This window comes from Ovis canadensis, chromosome 15 (assembly GCF_042477335.2).
Source record: "Ovis canadensis isolate MfBH-ARS-UI-01 breed Bighorn chromosome 15, ARS-UI_OviCan_v2, whole genome shotgun sequence".
In the NCBI taxonomy this organism is placed as follows: Eukaryota; Metazoa; Chordata; class Mammalia; order Artiodactyla; family Bovidae; genus Ovis; species Ovis canadensis.
The window spans coordinates 74112541-74132649 of record NC_091259.1 but is presented as its reverse complement, the minus strand read 5'-3'; the positions used below and the strand labels follow the sequence as shown (position 1 = coordinate 74132649).

General features: G+C 41.3%; 1 protein-coding gene across 7 annotated transcripts in view; it reads right to left on the bottom strand.

Moving 5' to 3' along the window:
* The window catches only part of IFTAP (intraflagellar transport associated protein), a 79208-nt gene that overhangs the window by 23489 nt on the left and 35610 nt on the right, over positions 1 to 20109 (bottom strand). For 5 of the 7 annotated variants that reach the window (XM_069555154.1, XM_069555156.1, XM_069555155.1 and 2 more), the window contains 2 exons: positions 2350 to 2504; positions 1080 to 1151 (listed from right to left, as the gene is read on the bottom strand). In XM_069555154.1, the coding sequence (XP_069411255.1) occupies positions 1080 to 1151; positions 2350 to 2504 (227 nt within the window). Of the gene's footprint in view, positions 1 to 1079; positions 1152 to 2349; positions 2505 to 5085; positions 5228 to 8350; positions 8513 to 20109 lie in introns of those variants that run through there. The other 2 variants (XM_069555159.1, XM_069555158.1) reach the window with 2 other exon arrangements.

Sequence of the window (20109 nt, the reverse complement as noted above, 5' to 3'; positions counted from 1 at the left end):
CTGATTCTATCCCAGAATATATACCACCATCAAGACAGTCCAAAGCAGTGTCTCTGTCTTTTGTTTTTGTTTTATTGCTCTTGTTTCTCTGGCCAGCGATGGTGGTGGGTCTGACTATTCTCATAACAGTGTGCTTTAAATCCCAAAGAGAGAAGAAACTAAAGCAAGCAGGAGAGAAGGTTCATTCGAAACAAAATCATCCTGCCCCAGGTAACCACACGAAAGGAGAGCAGGGCAAAAAATCAAGTGTTCTCTTTCGAGCAAATAAAACTGAAGATTACTTCAAAGGTAAAAAGCAGAGCAAATGACCTTTACAGACACAATAGCAGCATTTCAATGAAAAACTATTCCACGCGGAATACTGCTTTCCACAGCAAGCTGACAATGACACATTTTAGATTAACAAAATGTTAACACTTCATACATGAACTGATTCATCTCAGGTGAACATCAAAGACTGTAAATTAAAACAATGATTTCATCACTGGCAGACCTAGCAAAGGCAGGATGTCGAAATGCCTTTTATGCTTATGATCTAAAACATGTGCATGACAAAATACCATAAAATCATAAATTTAGATTTCATCATTGGAATTCAAAATACAGCCTAGGTCTTTCTTCCCCACTCTACTTATCAGACCATGGCTTTTACACAGGAATTAAAAATGGAAGCTTCCATTGCTTCTAAGTACATAACTGCAGTTATTTTCTGACATCCAAGTGACAGCAAAAACTTATCTTCCAAATGATGGTTTAACGCTAAAACTTGAGAATCTGTTATATTGTCATTTCTCTTAATGGTGTAAGTTCAGGGGAATGAGAGTCATGTTTCTCTATTGAAGCACCACTTCTATTTCTAAAGCTTTGAGGAAAAAAGATCCAGAACCTAGCCAACCAAGACAGTTGAAGATAATCAAACATCTTTTTTTTTTTTAATCAAACACCATTAAAAAAAAAAATCACATGGACAAAATCTGCTGAATTTTCCAAATCTGTATGGGAGATAGCAAATGAGTCCTGTGAGGTTTTTGTGCTTTTTTAGGGTTTTGGCCATGGAACAAAATTGAGTCATGCCTCACCTTCACCTCCCCTGCTCGATTCAGATCCCCTTGAAAGGAACTGCCAGCTTTTTGGCCATCATCTATCATTATCTGAAAAACAAGACAAAAACCACTGAAGACATATTGATGGGAACTTGAAATAACAGAAAATAAAGGAGCTGGTCTCCAGCCCTTCAGGCACAGATCTCCCCTTCCGGTTTCTGTTCATTAGCTATGCTTGATAGACCGTCACACCTTAGTGACAGCAGATTTGCTAGGTCATAGTGGTGGTCAGGAAATAGGTTTCAGGAGGTCTGACTTCTACTTCTGACCTCTAGGCCCATCTACAGTGCACCTTAGAGTAACATACTTCATCTCGGTTTTCTCGTGCGTGAAACAGGAACACTCCCCCTCTCATTTCCCCAGCTCCCATGCCATCCAACGAACCTCTGCAGGACAAAGCAGAGAACACTAATACAACACTTTCAAGTTATGCGGAAAAAATATTGTGAAACAATTCTTTGCCTTGCACATACTGGTTAAAGATTCAACAGAAAATGTAATTCCTACTACCACTGATTGCCAATAGACAGAAAATCTTCTAGGAAAAAAAAAAAGTTTTGTCCCTTAACTGTCTCTCTGGAATAATTTTTAGAAGTAAAGAATTATAGGCCTTCACTGTATATAAACACACTTCTAACATGAAGATGTTTTTGCCTTGCATAAAACCACAATCTCATATACAATTCTATCCACCATATCACAGGGAAGACATGTGAGATATAAAGTAGAAACTCAAATGGCTTAAAAAAAATAGAACAGTTTCCACTAGGATTCCTTGATTGTTAAAAAAAACATAGCTAGAAAGAATGTGAGCATAGTCTATGAAATCTTGAAGATTAGGAAGACAGCATCTAACATTTATTTACTGACCAACTCTTGGAAAAACCAAGAACACATTCTACTTTAAGTCTGAAGGACTAAAACCACGACAGTAAAAGAAACTCCATTTACACAGAGAATTATAAAAAGGAACTCTTTTATCCCAAACAGAAGATAAGCTAAAATATAGAAGTAATTACAAGAAAAATCTGTAGATGGCAGATCCTGATATTATCATAAGTTGGCTGTTGAAACCATGAAATGTAATGACGATTGTCAGCTAAGTAATCGGGGCTCTCCTTCTAAAATCAGGAGTGTGAGTTACTGATCCAACAACTGTCCAGTGTTTTTTATATTCTTACAGTCTCTTGTTTTAAATTCATGGTGAATTTTTTTCTCTGCTTCCATAAATGTGCTATGGTAGTACCTGCTCCTCTTCCGAACACTGTGATGAAGTACGAAGAAAGATGGCTTTATTGCTAAGACGGTGATCATTTGGTTCATTTCTCTGGGTAAATTTTACTGAAGTAAAATTGTTTTCTGAAGAATTAGCTCCAAAGGCTTCTCTTTTGGTCATATTCTCTGAAATGATAAATTACTTAATATTAAAAAACACCCACCACATCCAGTCTAGTTTATTTTGTGTTTATTGGGAATTTTTCTTCCAAACAGCAACAGAAAACTTTTCAAGGACATCTACAAACTGAATGCTTGAAGCATTAAGTACTCTTAACCTATAAAGTTATTTCTAAAAATGCATAAAAGACAACACTATTTTATTCACTATTCAACAAACATTTATAAGAGCTTACTATGTATCCAGCATTGTTCTCAGCCTGCGTTAAAAGGTCAATAAAATACAGTATTTGCAAGACTCTTAGACATTACCCGGAGAAGGCAATGGCAACCCACTCCAGTACTCTTGCCTGGAAAAACCCATGGACGGAGGAGCCTAGTAGGCTGCAGTCCATGGGATCGCTAGAAGTCTAACGTGACTGAGCGACTTCACTTTCACTTTTCACTTTCATGCATTGGAGAAGGAAATGGCAACTCACTCCAGTGTTCTTGTCTGGAGAATCCCAGGGACGGAGGAGCCTGGTGGGCTGCCGTCTCTGGGGTCGCGCACAGAGTCGGACACGACTGAAGTGACTTGGCAGCAGTAGACATTACCCATCTCTCTTTTTTTTTTTTTTCTAAATTTGAGGGGTTTTTTTCTCAGAAAGAAAAACACCAATACAGTATACTAACACATATATATGGAATTTAGAAAGATGGTAACGATGACCCTATATGCAAGACAGCAAAAGAGACACCGATGTATAGAACAGTCTTTTGGACTCTGTGGGAGAGGGCGAGGGTGGGATGATCTGAGAGAATAGCACTGAAACATGTATATTATCATATGAGAAACAGATCGCAGTCCAGGTTCGATGCATCATACAGGATGCTCAGAGCTGGAACACTGGGATGACCCTGAGGGATGGGATGGGGAGGGAGGAGGAGGGGGGTTCAGGATGGAGAACACATGTACACCCATGGCTGATTCATGTCAACGTATGGTAAAACCAATACAATATTGTAAAGTAATTAGCCTCCAATTAAAATAAATAAATTTTAAAAATAAAAGTAAAAATATGGAAGCAACATACAGATGATTTTAGAAAATTTGTAAGAGAAAAAAATTAAAATTAGAATATCACACATAATCCTACAAGACAGAAATGCTACAAAACAATTTTTTCAGTGACTATTTTTCTCATCTTTTATCTATGCATCCATAAACTTCTAAAACAAAAATGGAACTGTACGATACATACCATATTATAAGTCAACTTGAGAATATCTTTTCCATATTATTGCATATTCTTCTGTGTAATTTTAATGACTGTAGAGAATTCCATTGTATATATTTAACATAGTTTATTTAACCAATTCATATTCTCAATTATTTAAACTGTAACAGTAAATACCTTTGTACTAAATCTTTGCATATTCATGATTTTGTCCTTAGGATAAGGAAAGAGTCTAAGATTTCATCCTAAATTAAGAGAAAATTATGATAACATGGTGCCATTAACAGAAATGTGGGGGATAAATTCAGATGAGAGAGGACAAATTAACCTTTGTCCCAAGTTGCATTTGAGGCTCCAGAGGAGACTGAGGGAAACGTACCCGGGGCAGCTACAAACGTAGGCTAACATGTGGGCGAGAGTCAGAGCAACAGGTGAAAGGGCTAGTGAGCCAACTACCCTGCGGCCAGGGCTTAAGCCATTAAATTAGTTTTAATATTAGCAGTAATATTAAAATAAATAAGGGTTAACACTTACTTGAGTGTCAGACAGTCTTTTATATGCATCTCATAAATCTCATTTAAACCTTGCAACTGCTGTAGAGGTAGGTACTGTTAGTATCCCCATTTTTCAGATGAAGAAATCAAGGCCTACAGAGAGCCTAAGTACCCTGTTCAAAGTGACACAGCTGGTAAGTAGCCAAGTGGGGATTTGAACCCACCCTTCCTAACCACTTACTGTGCTATGCAACTTAACTGGGAGCGTAGCACTGGCACAGATTCACTGCCATGTGTGAAATAGATGGCTAGTGGGACACTGCTATGTGACAGGACGCAGCTCAGTGCTCTGTGTCCTGAACTGATTGGACGGGAGGTGTGGGCAAGAGGAGGCCCACTGAAATCAGTGGGATTTGTGTTCTAATGACCTCAGCCTGGTGCAAGGTGGCCAGAATCCTTTGTCTGTTTCTGAATACCTCATTTTGGTAGAATTAAGACTTGTAGGGCTGTCTGCAGGACATTTAACACAGAAGTACTATTGGGGAACAGAGGTAAGGTGCACGTGTGCATGCTAAGTCACTTCAATCATGTCCAACTCTTTGAGACCCCATCGACTATAAGCACACCAGCTTCCTCTGTCCATGGAATTTTCCAGGAAGGAATACTGGAGTGGGTTGCCATTTCCTTCTCCAGAGGATCTTCCCCCGCCCAGGGATGGAACCGGCATCTCTTCCATCTCCTGCACTGGCAGGCAGATTCTTTACACTTGGCACCTGGGAAGCCCATCCTTTAAGTCTAGAACAACCTAAGTCTAGTATTTCCAGAGAAAATACTGTGTACCCAGCACAACGTTACTGTAATAATCTATTGACTTACATATTTGAAAAGCACAGTCACGTCTGGGAAGAACAGATGCTCTCTAAGGACAAGTTGTATTTGTTCTCGTAATCACTCAGTGTACTCCTCTGCCATTTCCAATAAAACACCAGGTTATCTGACAGATAACCAGATGAAACTCCTTTGAAATAAAGAGCAAAATATAATGAAGTCCTGGCTTCTGATGCTGATGTGGAACGACTGTTCAGGTGTCAGATCGAACAAAACTTCTCATTCACTCTTTTAAAACTTCTTCTTATTGTACACATAGAATTTTCATTTTTAAAATACCGAAAGATGCAGAAAAAGTACTCATTCTCTGTCTGACTCAACCTACACTTGAAGACTCCTTCCTAAACCTTGAAAGCAGTTTCACAAGAGTACATACTGCTTTACTCCAAAGACCCCAAAGTGCGTCTTACAAAGGCTTTCATCATTTTAAAAAACAAAAGCAAAGAAAAATTAATCTCTGGGCAGAATCAGTTCAGTTCAGTTCAGTCGCTCAGTCGTGTCCAACTCTTTACGACCCCACGAATCGCAGCACGCCAGGCCTCCCTGTCCATCACCAACTCCCGGAGTTCACTCAGACTCACGTCCATCGAGTCAGTGATGCCATCCAGCCATTTCATCCTCTGTCATCCCCTTCTCCTCTTGCCCCCAATCCCTCCCAGCATCAGAGTCTTTTCCAATGAGTCAACTCTTTGCATGAGGTGCAGAATAAGATAGGGGAAAAGTTCCTTTTCAATATGATAATAACAAAATTGCAGATGATGGCACAGCCCAGGAACCAAAGTGGCCTAAAGCCTGATTCGAGTGCCAGATGTTGCCTCCCAGAGTGATTCTGGTGGCGATCCACATATCCCATCCAAGCGTGTGTCTCATATTCTGCTGTTTCTGTTTTTTATCAGAGTCTTTTTCCACCCTTTCATCTGATCCCTAATGTTTCTTGCTTTGAAATAAGTGTCAGACATAATACACTTAAGAAATATAACAGCAATATTTCAGAGAACAAGTCGGTTTTTGAGACCTTAAAGAGCATTTCTTTTGGGTATTTCTGAGTCAAAACTTCAATATACATGAAACAAAGGTTGTATTTTTTTTTCCTAAAAGTTTCATTATTCTGAAGCAGTGGAATTTCAATTTTCTTTTGATACCAAACAGACAAGCTTCCAACAGATTTTCCTTGCAAGGCTACCAACTATACCTATTGTGTCTATTTTCAGGCCAAAGAAAAAGTTTACTCTCCTGGAAAAGGGTTGAAACTACTGATACCTTGATAAATTAAACACCTATCATAAATTGACTGTATATTCCAGATGAAAGCAATCTATTTCAGAGAACTCAGTTTCAAAAGAAATTTTTAAAAATTCAAATTCCCCCATTCAAAGGCTGGACTAGTGTCCATGAGCTGAGAAGAAAGTTTAGGCTTCTGGGAAAGTTTTCAGAAATCAACCCAACCAACATCAGAATTCATGATCTAATCCTCCTGGCAACCCCTAAGAGTCTGTTTTTCTGCACCATGGTCAACAGTGATATAAATCAAGAGCATGTTCCCAGTCATGAAGTGATATTGAATATGTTGCTATAAGGAAAGAAAAATTCATGGGGGGGTGGTGCAAAATTCTGTGCAACACTGGGTAGCTGCAAAAAGCCTTCTGACAAGAGTGTACAGGATAAGCATTCATGCTTATAACAAGGTTGGGTCCTTTGAAAATCAGGGGGGTGATTTTCACATCACATTCCTAGCCTAGAGCAATGTTTCTCTGGACAACATCGGCTCTTCATTTGCCCAGCCAAACTACTTCACGCCACTGCTTCTTAATCACGTGTTCCTTGGTATCTGGCCGCCCCTGGAGCGAGAGTCATTAGGATTAAATAAGCAGTTTAAAAGCCAATCAATCAAAAACCAGAATAAATCCAAAGAAGCTAAATTCAGCAGACAACGGTTTTGCCTAAATTCCCTTTGCAGCACTCTGAATTTCAACTGTTTCATGTTCTTCACTGGAAAGGGCGCAGGGAAGAGGGACTTGCCTCAGCCTGGCCAGCCAGAGATCACTGTGCTTTCCCTGAGGCTGGATGGTAACTGACTCATTATTCACAGTCAGAGCTCTCAAGCTGCCAGGACACAAATGTACAACCCTAGCTCAGTGAAAAAAGAAAAAGAAAAAAGTGTGTCAAAAGTCCAAGATGAGGGACACAATAGCAGTTGATTTTTTTAAAAATTTTACTTTATTTTACTTTACAATACTGTATTGGTTTTGTCATACATCAACATGAATCCACCACGGGTGTACACGTGTTCCCAATCCTGAATCCCCCCTCCCACCTACCTCCCCATACCATCTCTCTGGGTCATCCCAGTGCACCAGCCCCAAGCATCATGTATCCTGCATCAAACTTAGACTGGTGATTCGTTTCTTATATGATATTATACATGTTTCAATGCCATTCTCCCAAATCATCCCACCCTCTCCGTCACCCACAGAGTCCAAAAGACTGTTCTATACATCTGTGTCTCTTTTGCTGTCTCGCATACAGGGTTATCATTACCATCTTTCTAAATTCCATATATATGTGTTAGTATACTGTATTTGTGTTTTTCTTTCTGACATACTTCACTCTGTATAATCGGCTCCAGTTTCATCCACCTCATCAGAACTGACTCAAATGTATTCTTTTTAATGGCTGAGTAATACTCCACTGTGTATATGTACCACAGCTTTCTTATCCATTCATCTGCTGATGGACATCTAGGTTGCTTCCATCTCCTGGCTATTATAAACAGTGCTGCGATGAACATTGGGGTACACGTGTCTCGTTCAATTCTGGTTTCCTCGGTGTGTATGCCCAGCAGTGTGGAGATTCCTTAAAAAACTGGAAATAGAACTGCCTTATGACCCAGCAGTCCTACTGCTGGGCATACACACTGAGGAAACCAGAATTGAAAGTTGACATTTTTGCAATGTCCAGTGTTAGGTGCTTTCAGGGAGGAAAAAAAAAAAAAAGTGAAGCGAATGTAAAGTTGCTGTAAGTTTATTTTCAGGGAGAAAAGCTGAGTGGTAGCTGAATTATGCAGTTCATTCAACCCAGAGGTTGTATTCTGAACATCGAATATGTGCAATGCGATCAAGACGGGGAAGACCCAGTCCCTGCCCTGACCGAGTCTACAGACTAAGACGCCAAGCCAGGTTTGCAAACCACTCAGCTAGAACACAACTAAGGCAGAGGATGGACTTCCCTGGTGGCTCAGGGGTAAAGAACCCACCTGCCAATGCAGGAGACGCAGGATGGATGCCTGGGTGGGGAAGATCCTCTGGCAGGAAATGGCAACCCACTTCAGTATTCTTGCCTGGGAAATCCCATGGACAGAGGAGCCTGGAGGGCTACAGTCATGAGGTCACAAGAAGAGTCAGACACGACTTAGCAACTAAACAACAAAAGGAGAGGTTGTAAGGAGAAGGGTGAAGTCATGGTTGGTTTAGGAGAATCACAAAGGACTTCATATAGGAAGGCGGAGTCTGAGCTAGACTCTGAAAACTGGCCACGATTTCAGCAGGTGAACCCTGTGCAGAGCTATCCCACAGAAGAAGAACTGCACATGGAAGAACCACCACACCTCCAGGAAGACAGGAGTACATACTGGGCGATGCAGGAAGGCCTGCTACTTACAGGGCCTGACAAAAACTCTGCACTATACCAAGGCCCTAGGGAGTCATATAGACCAAGGTCCAAGGAAATGAACTGGATGGAATGCAAGAGAGTGCTTTAGGTACTGGAGGTAAAAAGTACGACGTTACCCCAACAATCCAAGTGAGAAGTAAAGGGAGCCTCAGTAACAGTTTAGAAAGGAGAAAAGAGTTCACAAAGTGGGTTCTTCTTGTGTTTCTAGAACAGAAATGAAGACTCTGTCTCCAAGTGGTTATGTTTCTCCCGCGAGATGTCTCAGATGGTTCACCTGATCTTTCCATGGCAATCTATACTATTCTCTTAATTTCATTTGGCATGCCCTCAGTTCAGTTCAGTTCAGTTGTTCAGGCATGTCCGACTCTTTGCGACCCCATGAATCGCAGCACACCAGGCCTCCCTGTTCATCACCATCTCCCGGGGTTCACTCAGACTCACGTCCATCAAGTCCATGATGCCATCCAGCCATCTCATCCTCAGTCGTCCCCTTCTCCTCCTGCCCCCAATCCCTCCCAGCATCAGAGTCTTTTCCAATGAGTCAACTCTTCACATGAGGTGGCCAAAGTACTGGAGTTTCAGCTTTAGCATCATTCCTTCCAAAGAAATCCCAGGGTTGATCTCCTTCACAATGGACTGGTTGGATCTCCTTGCAGTCCAAGGGACTCTCAAGAGTTTTCTCCAGCACCACAGTTCAAAAGCATCAATTCTTCGGTGCTCAGCCTTCTTCACAGTCCAACTCTCGCATCCATACATGACCACAGGAAAAACCTCTTTCATCAACAGGCTTTTTAGCTCCTCTTCACTTTCTGCCATAAGGGTGGTGTCATCTGCATATCTGAGGTTATTGATATTTCTCCTGGCAATCTTGATTCCAGCTTGTGTTTCTTCCCGCCCAGCGTTTCTCATGATGTACTCTGCATAGAAGTTAAATAAGCAGGGTGACAATATACAGCCTTGACGTACTCCTTTTCCTATTTGGAACCAGTCTGTTGTTCCATGTCCAGTTCTGTTGCTTCCTGACCTGCATACAGATTTCTCAAGAGGCAGGTTAGGTGGTCTGGTATTCCCATCTCTTTCAGAATTTTCCAGAGTTTATTGTGAACAAAAACAAAAACAAAAAAACAATCTCTGTGGTGGTGGTGGTGGTGGTGGTAGGTATTGCAGCATGCTTGCAATCTGTCAAATGGATCACACTGTGCTGCAGAGAGGCTGCATGTATCATCCCATAAGACAAGTTCCCCTTGCAACAGCTTCATTCGAGGCTGCAGAAGGGAGCTGGCCAGCATGGGTACAGATGCAGCATATGTGAGCACAGCTTCCCTGAGCTCCCAGAATCCCTAACAGGCTGACCCGTTAGTGACACTGTCTACACAAGGTAGGATACTGTGCCATCTGGGAAGTTTGTTTCTTTTTTGTATCACAGTCTTTATCTACCTAAAATTTTCAAGTCTATGCTGCTGCTGCTGCTGAGTCGCTTCAGTCATGTCTGACTCTGTGTGAACCTATAGACTGCAGCCTGTCAGGCTCCTCTGTCCATGGGATTCTCCAGACAGGAGTACTGGAGAGGGTGGCCATGCCCTCCTCCAGGTCAAGTCTATGCACATATGGTTTATTTTCCTGGTAGGAAATAATTATGACAAGCAGGACCCTCCGAGTTTTTCAGCCAGATCCAGAGTCACAAGGCTATATGCTCATCCAGTGAAGAACTCAGGTAAGAATCTAGGTGTCTATGAACAGTAACACTACCTCTCCATAGCTTCATTGAAGTATATTTGCAGAATTCACTTAAGTGTGTTGTTGTTGTTCAGTTCAGTTCAGTCACTCAGTCGTGTACAACTATTTGCGACCCCAGGAATCACAGCACGCCAGGCCTCCCTGTCCATCACCAACTCCCAGAGTTCACTCAAACTCATGTCCATCGAGTCGGTGATGCCATCCAGCCATCTCATCCTCTGTCATCCCCTTCTCCTCCTGCCCCCAATCCCTCCCAGCATCAGAGTCTTTTCCAGTGAGTCAACTCTTCGCATGAGGTGGCCAAAGTACTGGAGTTTCAGCTTTAGCATCATTCCTCCCAATGAATATTCAGTACTGATTTCCCTTAGGATGGATTGGTTGGATCTCCTTGCAGTCCAAGGGACTCAAGAGTCTTCTCCAACACCACAGTTCAAAAGCATCAATTCTTCAGCGCTCAGCTTTCTTCACAGTCCAACTCTCACATCCATACATGACCACCGGGAAAACCATAGCCTTGTTGTTATTCAGTCACTAAGTCGTGCCTGACTCTGTGATCCCATGGACTGGAGCACACCAGTCTTCCCTGTCCTCCACTATCTCCTGGAGTTTGCACAAACTCATGTTCATTGAGTCAGTGATGCTACCTAACCATTTCATCCTCTGCTACCCTCTTTCTCCTTTTGCCTTCAATCTTTCCAGCATCAGGGTCTTTTCCAATAGGTCAGCTGTTTGCATCAGGTGGCCAAAGTAATGGAGCTTCAGCTTCCGCGGCAGTCCTTCCAAAGGAAATTCAGGGTTGATTTCCTTTAGGATTGACTGGTTTGATCTCCTTGCAGTCCAAGGGACTCTCAAGAGTCTTCTCCAACACCACAGTTTGAAAGCATCAATTCTTCATCACTCAGCCTTCTTTATGATCCAGCTCTCACAGCCATACATGACTACCGGAAAAACCACAGCTTTGACTATACAGACTTTTGCTGCAAAGAGATGTCTGGTCTTTTTAATATGCTGTCTAGGTTTGTCATGCTTTCCTTCCAAGGAGCAAGCAGTCACTTAAGTGTACAGTTCAATAATTTTTAATAAATATATGGGGTTGTCCAACCATCACCACAATTACATTTTAGATCATCTCCATCATCCCCAAAAGTCTCAGATACTCATCTGCAGTCACTCTCCATTCCTACTGCCAAACACCAGCAACCACTAATCTACTTTTTAAAGCTACAGAGTTGCCTTTCCTAGATATTCCATATAAATGGTACCTATTCTCTTTTGTAGTTGGGTTCCTCACTTAATATGAAATCTTTGAGGGTCATCCACATTGTAGTATATATTAGTATTTAATTTCTTTTTATAGTCAAGAACTATTCCATTATCTTCATAGACATTTTTTTTGCCATTCACCAGTTAATGGACAGTTGGATCGTTTCCACATTTGGCACCCCCTTGATTCAAATACTGAGTTTGATCCAAAGACCACCATCACTAATCCAATTCCTTTGTGGTGCCAAGACATATTGAAATCAAAACAAAAGCCAACCACGGAGTTCCAGCTTCCCTTCACACCCCAACAAGGGAAGAAATGCGTATATTAATTGAAGCTACATAACTCTCTCATCATCTTACCATCTCATATGGTCACAGTCTTAGAAACATGACCCTGTTCTCTTCTCCAAACATACTGAAATCATCTGCAATTGCCTTTCTTTAATTTTCCATGGTGATCTCCTCCTACTAAACTGTAAGCCTAAGCAGAATTAGGGACCTCTCTGTCAGAAACTTACTCACAGTTCCTGAAAGGTAAATATCCTTTCCCCCTTCCTAAGGACATGTAACGATTAAGACTGGAAGGTGGACTGACGCAGTACACTTTACCCAGTGAGACCTCTGTGTGCTCTGTGCCATGCTAGGCTGGCAAACCAGGAATTGAGAAAGTTAAAGGTCATGACCTCTGCCTAAGAGAAACAGAATTTATCTCCTTAAAACTTTTACTCACTCAAAGGCATAACAGTTTGCATATCTTTCAGCAGCATTTCTATGTCTAAGAATTTATCCAAAAAAATAATTATGTGGGCAAAGATTTCACTACAAAGCCAAAAATGTCTGATCTATTCCCTTGAAATTTTTTTACTTAATCAAGGCCTTACATTTTTGCATATCTTTGAACCAGCATTTCCATGCATAAAAAATTTATTCAAAGACCATAAATAAGAAGGGTGCAAAAATGTAGCTACTAAAAAAATAATAATACAATATGACCAAAGTCATTCAAGGACCTACCAAGCTACTATGCCTCGTCCACCCCCACCTCCATAGCCTTTGATGTCAGCTTCTCCTCGCTTCTCCCCCAATCGGGCCACTCTGGCCTCCGCACTGTTCTTCAGCCAGGCCGGGTACCGCTCTCTCTAGGCCTCTGCACTGTTGTTTCACTGGCCTCGGGTGCTTTTCCCTCAAGTCTCTGCAGGTTTAACTTCCTCACTTCCTTCCAATCTTCATTCAGATTTGACCTTCCTGTGTCTGCTCAGTCACTTTAGTCGTGTCTGACTCTTTGCGACCCTATGGACTGTGGCCCACCAGGCTCCTCTGTCCATAGGATTCTTCAGGCAAGAATACTGGAGAGGTTGTCATGTCCTCCTCCAGGGGATCTTCCCAACCCAGGGATCCAACCCATATCTCCTGCAGCTCCTGCGCTGGCATACAGATTCTCTACCACTGCACCACCTGGGAAATCCAATAACTGTGTTCAGTTCAATTTAGTCGCTCAGCCATGCCTGACTCTGCAACCCCATGGACCGCAGCATGCCAGGCCTCCCTGTCCATCACCAACTCCCGGAGTTTACCCAAACTCATTGGAGAAGGCGATAGCACCCCACTCCAGTACTCTTGCCTAGAAAATCCCATGGATGGAAGAGCCTGGTAGGCTGCCATCTATGGGGTCGCACAGAGTCAGACACAACTGAAGTGCCTTAGCAGCAGCACCAGCATGTCCATTGAGTCGGTGATGCCATCCAACCATCTCATACTCTGTTGTCCCCTTCTCCTCCAGTTCCCAATCTTTCCCAGCATCAGGGTCTTTTCCAACGAGTCAGCTCTTCGCATCAGGTGGCCAAAGTATTCCAGCTTCAGCTTCAACATCAGTCCATCTGATGAGCACTCAGGACTGATCTCCTTTAGGATGTACTGGTTGGATCTCCTTGCAGTCCAAGGGACTCTCAAGAGTCTTCTCCAACACCACAGTTCAAAAGCATCAATTCCTCACTGCTCAGCTTTCTTTATAGTCCAACTCTCACATTCATACATGACTACTGGAAAAACCATAGCCTTGACTAGACGGATCTTTGTTGGCAAAGTAATGTCTCTGATCTTTAATATCCTGTCTAGGTTGGTCATAACTTTCCTTCCAAGGAGTAAGCCTCTTTTAATTTTATGGCTACAGCACCATCTGCAACGATTTTGGAGCTCAAAAAAATAAAGTCTGCCACTGTTTCCCCATCTATTTCCTATGAAGTGATGGGACCAGATGCCATGATCTTCGTTTTCTGAATGTTGAGCTTTACGCCAACTTTTTCGCTCTCCTCTTTCACTTTCATCAACAGGCTCTTTAGTTCTTCACTTTCTGCCATAAGGGTGGTGTCATCTGCATATCTGAAGTTATTGATATTTCTCCCGGCAATCTTGATTCCAGCTTGTGCTTCCTCCAGCCCAGCGTTTCTCATGATGTACTGTGCACAGAAGTTAAATAAGCAGGGTGACAATATACAGCCTTGACGTACTCCTTTTCCTATTTGGAACCAGTCTGTTGTTCCATGTCCAGTTCTAACTGTTGCTTCTTGACCTGCATACAGATTTCTCAAGAGGCAAGTCAGGTGGTCTGGTATTACCATCTCTTGAAGAATTTTCCACAATTTGTTGTGATCCACACAATCAAAGGCTTTGGCATGGTCAGTAAAGCCGAAGTAGATGTTTTTTCTGGAACTCTCTTGCTTTTTCAATGATAAAGCAGATGTTGGCAATTTGATCTCTGGTTCCTCTGCCTTTTGTAAAACCAGCTTGAACATCTGAACGTTCACGGTTCACATACTACTGAAGCCTGGCTTGGAGAATTTTGAGCATTACTTTACTAGTGTGTGAGATGAGTGCAATTGTGCAGTAGTTTGAGCATTCTTTGGCACTGCCTTTCATATATACAAATTAACTAAAAGAAAAATTCAAGAAGGATATATAATATGCCCATGGTTTATCTCTTAAGACACAGGATTATGGTTTTATTAATTGGATATTATGTTTGCCTACGTTAAACAGATACCCAAAGTAACAACTGGTTAAACTAGACAGAAGTTTATTTCTCGTTCATGTAATAGTACAAGTAGAGATAATTCAGGGCTAATATGCTTGTTCTGCTCCACAAAGTCATCCTAGAACCCAGGCTCCTTCTATCTTTCTGCTCTGGCATTTTTAAGGAACCACCTTTCTCCACACGATCCAGGACGAAGCACCCTTGCTTCAAGAAAGAGGATGAAGAAAAGAGAAGAAGAAAGCATGGATGTCTGCTTCCCTCTGTTACTCGCCAAGGTTCAGTTTAAGCTACTAAATGGAGGAAGCACCAAAACAAACAGCTGAAACAGGAATTTAATTTCTCTCTCATTTTATTCCTCATGGGGCAGGTGGGCAGGCTCTGCTCCATGAGACGATGCAGGGATCCAGGCTGGTGGGGTGCCCTGCCATCCTCAGCATAGGGCTTCCACCTCTGGGTCTATGGAATTGCTCCAATGATTGCCTAGTTCGAGCCAGGGGAAATGAAACAAAAAGAGTCCAGGGTATGTTTCCTGAGGATGTGACTTCAAAGTTACACACATCAGTTCCCCTTACTTCTTTCAGGCACATACTTAGTCAAATGGCTATACCCAATTGCAAGGGAGAAGGAGAAACATAACTTTCATTCTGAATGACCACAGAGTGGCTAAACATTTTACTGCCAGAGCAAGAGTACGTTTTCTGTTTTGTTGTGTGTGTGCACATGTTTTGGTGCCTCTCTATATTTTCTAATTTCCTACTATGAATAAAAATAGATAAATATACATTCATTTGTAGAGGTGAAAAGCATTTTGTTTTCAAACCCTCAATTCAGGGAGAATACCTACATGCATCTCCTTCCTTCTTAAGAAGACTTTCCTAAAAATACTCAAGAAAAACATACATATATGGTGTTTTACATTTACATGCTTTAACATTTTGGACAAAAGTTTCCTTTAGCATTTAACTTTGTGGTCCCTCTTTAATTTTTTTTAAATTTATTTATTCTTAATTGGAGAATAATTACTTTACAATACTGTGTTGGCTTCTGCCATACATCAACATGAATCAGCCATAGGTATACACATGTCCCCTCCGTCTTAAACCTCCCACCCACCGCACCCTCTAGGTTGCCACAGAGTGCTAGATTTGCGCTCCCTGCACCATACAGCAATTGCCACTGACTGTCCATTTAACACATGTGGTGTCTACATTTCAGTGCTGCTCTCTCAACTCATCCCACCCTCTCCTTCCCACACTGTGTCCACTGGGTCTGTTCTTTATGGATGGGCCCTCTTATAAATCATAGTTACCCCAATCATAAAATGTTATGCTTGACTAAATTTTTAAAACTTACCAAGAAGCTTCATGTATGAAATACAGAGCAGAAAAGTTACCAAAAGTACAGAACTATTGGTGGGGCATTTCCTAGAAATACACATAACAAGATGCCTTCATAGCCCGAGTGGCCTCCCAAGTCTCCTGCCTATGCACTCGCTAATGATAAAATACTCAAACACGCTTCTGGTAGCAACAGAAGTAGAGAGGAGATTTCTCCGTGATTGGGTAACTTTGGCCTACAGATATAAGCACTATAATCCTTCAGAGTTGGGACAGAATTTACGCTGAACCAAAAACCACCCTAAAATTCTGTAAGCGATCGTATCTTCGCCTCTGTATCAGGTGGGCAGGATCAAAGCAAGACCATTCCTATAGTGCTCGCTTTGGTAGCACGTGTACTAAAACTGAAGTAATAGAAGGTCAGCTATTGAATAAGAGAAGATCCGCATGGCCCTGGAGCAAAGATGTCATACAAAATTCGTGAATTGTCCCATATCTTTTTGCAACTAGACATTATCATACAAACTGAAGCAAGTCAGAAAGAGAAAGGCAAATACCATATGATACCATTTGTATGTAGAATCTGAAATATGGCACAGATGAACCCATCTATAAAACAGAAACAGACTCACAAACACAGAGAGCAGACATGATTGCCGAGGAGAGGGGGACGGGTGAGGGATGGACTGGGAGTTTGGGGTTAGTAGATGCAAAGGATTATATATAGAATGGTCTTCTATAAACAGCAAGGTCTTCCTGTATAGCACAGGGAACTTTATTCCAACATCCTGAGATAAACCATAATGGAAAAGAACATGTATATGTGTCTAACTGAGTCATTCTGCTACACAGCAGAAATTAACACATTATAAATCTACTATATTTCAGTTTAAAACAATTTAAAAAAATTTTTTAATCATTCCTGTAACCTGCCATGCTTTTTCACTGTCAAAGTATCTTTTAAATAATATAAAATGGTGGCATTAAATTAAAAGTTATATTTAAAGTACAATAATTGTCCTTGCCCTTTGGATAAAGTGTAGACAATTTCATGAAAGCTGTGAAACTATTCCTAGAGAAATACTATATATATAAAAGCCAAGAATTCTGAGGAATTCGTCCATCTTCCCACACCCTTCCTTAATCTCATTTAGAGTGTTTATCAAAGCTGGTCTGAAAGTCAAGGCTCCCGGCCTGCACATTAGAACTGATAGATCAGAGTTGGGAGATTGGTCCCCAGGAACCTGCATTTTAATAACCCTCTCCCAGGTGATCTTTACATATACTTCAGGTGAGAGTCCCAAGTAAAGATTCCATGGAGCAGTATCTAAAAAACTTATAATTAGAGGTTTCTGATGCCTGTCTTTATCAAAGCACATAAACACACCTTTGCCTGAAGGATCTATGTAGACATATTATTTAGTCCATCCACCAGAGGCCAGTGTAGGATTATTCCCTGCACCGTACAGTGTTACACTATGTAATACACACTGTTGACACTACGCAATACATACTGTGCACAGTTGGCTTTAGCTACCTCAGTGAAGAAGTGTGGGAAACAATACTGAAATACATGACATCTTATAAAAATATAAAATACCATAGGTAGTATTTTACATTTTTTATATTGTAAAGTCAAGATTTCTTTAACATTTAACCTTGATGTTCCTCTTTTAAATTACAGTCTGCATACTCATAATACTTGAGAGTAAATCTTTAAAATTTACCAAGTATCTTCATGCGCATTTCATCTGATTATCTCCACAACCATATGAGACACCAAGCAGACAGGGTTACCCTGATTTACAGATTCAGAGAGAGTAACCTCAGAGGATTAATGAATGCCAGCATCCGGTCTTCTGAATCCTATACTAGAATAGCATCCTTTCCATTACACTCATCCTACCTACGACAAAATAAGAAACACAAGGGCAGTATACTAAGTTCCCCATAAAACTAAATCCTGCCAACCTAAGAAACGTCCCTTCACTCTGAGATCATGCCCTTCTGCCTGCCTACACAGAGATGCATCTACTAAGACAATCTCTTTCACTCACACAGGTTGGAGAAAGCTGGAGTAATTTTTTTTCTGTCTCCTTCATAAATAAAGGCTTCCTACAAGTTTTCAAACTTTATGAGGTAGAATAACCTCTCCTGTACAAATTTGTAATAACATAGGACTCATACATTGGTGTGTGAGAGCAATGCAAACACAGAGATAAATTATACATGTCTTTCACACTCTCGATTTTTTTCAGAGTACTCCAAGACATCCTTGAATGTAAAAAAAAAAACAAAAAAAAACTTAAAGCAAAAAAACAAAAGAAAAGTCTGAAAATCCACTGTTTCTAAACATTCTTACTGCTCTTTTCTTAACTCATATTAAGTGTTTATTCAACTGAAAATTGAGACTCCAAAACCAAAGGCAATATTCTGGATACTGTTTAATCAGCACTATGTAAAGAGTAGTGAGTATTGGCTCCCCAATCTATAACTATAATGTCTACAAATATACAGATTGCTATTGCTTTTTCATACATCTAGAGCACTTGGAACACCCAGGACACAGAAATTAGTAAGAATGACATATTTCTGTCTCATTTATCTTGTATTCCCAGATTCCAACTCAATGCCTGAATTACAGCAGGAACACAGTCAATACAAAACTGGCCTCAACATTAGCAAGAAAAACTGGATTGATACCACAATTAGGAACTAGAATCAGTACTCAGAAATTAGATGAGTGGCTACAAGTCACACAAAGCAAGATTTAGAGAAGGTGGGGAAAAAATGGTACTTGGTTCACAACCCTTTTTTTCTAATCAGTGATTTGCACACCACAAAAACTAGAACAAAAGAAGCTACATCCAGAAAGCACGCGAAAATGGTCCAGCGGTTCCTCAGTGTGCTAAGAGAGCAATGGGCTGCAAAAAGAGTGAGCTAACTAGCGTCACCTCAAGCTATCCCATCTGGGACACATCCAAATAGGAAGGAGAAAAAGACAAAAAATGTCATACTAGACCGACTGCGGTTTGATTTTCATATAAGAAAAGTTTGGTTAAAATACAGTTTCCTGTTTGTATCCCTTTGGGTTTAGTGGACCATTTCAAAGAAAATATTATTGTTCCATGCCTGAAAGAACATTTTGCTAAAACCATCCGGATGTGAATATGTACCCACTCACTGAATGAAAGGACACAGTCTTGCGACCACCTCAGTTTCAAGTCTAGTAATTAAGTTTTTTCCATCAAGTATAGCAATACATTGACAACAATGATTTCTTAAAAATGCGTGCATGTGTGCTAAGTCGCTTCAGCGTGTCCGACTCTTTGCAACCCTCTGGACTGTAGCCTGCCAGGCTTCTCCGTCCATGGGATTTCCCAGGCAAGAATACCGGAGGAGGGTGCCAAGTCTTCCTCAGCACTCCAAACAAATGCACATGCACTTCATACTGTTTAAATTGGCTACTTAAAGGATGATAGAAAACATCTTGAAAGTTTCTTTGGGGATTTCCCTGGTGGTCCAGTGGTTAAGAATCCACCTGCCAATGCAGGGGAGATGGGTTCGATCCCTGGTCTGGGAATATTCCACATGCTGCAAAGCAACTAAGCCCACGTGCCACAACTTCCGAGCACGTACATCTAGAGCCAATGATACGCGACAAGAGAAGCCCCCCTAATGAGAAGACCTCGCACCCCAATTCCACAGCTAGAGAAAACCCATGTGCAGCAGCAAAGACCCAGTGCAACCAAAAAAAAAAAAAAGTTCTTTGGCTACCAGTAATTCTTTGCTTGTGTTTTGAAAAAGTTCAAAATTCAATTTACCCAAGAAAGTACACCCTTCTTGGAGAAGGCAATGGCACCCCACTCCAGTACTCTTGCCTGGAAAATCCCATGGACAGAAGAGCCTGGTAGGCTGCAGTCCGTGGGGTCACTAAGAGTTGGACACAACTGAGCGACTTGACTTTCACGT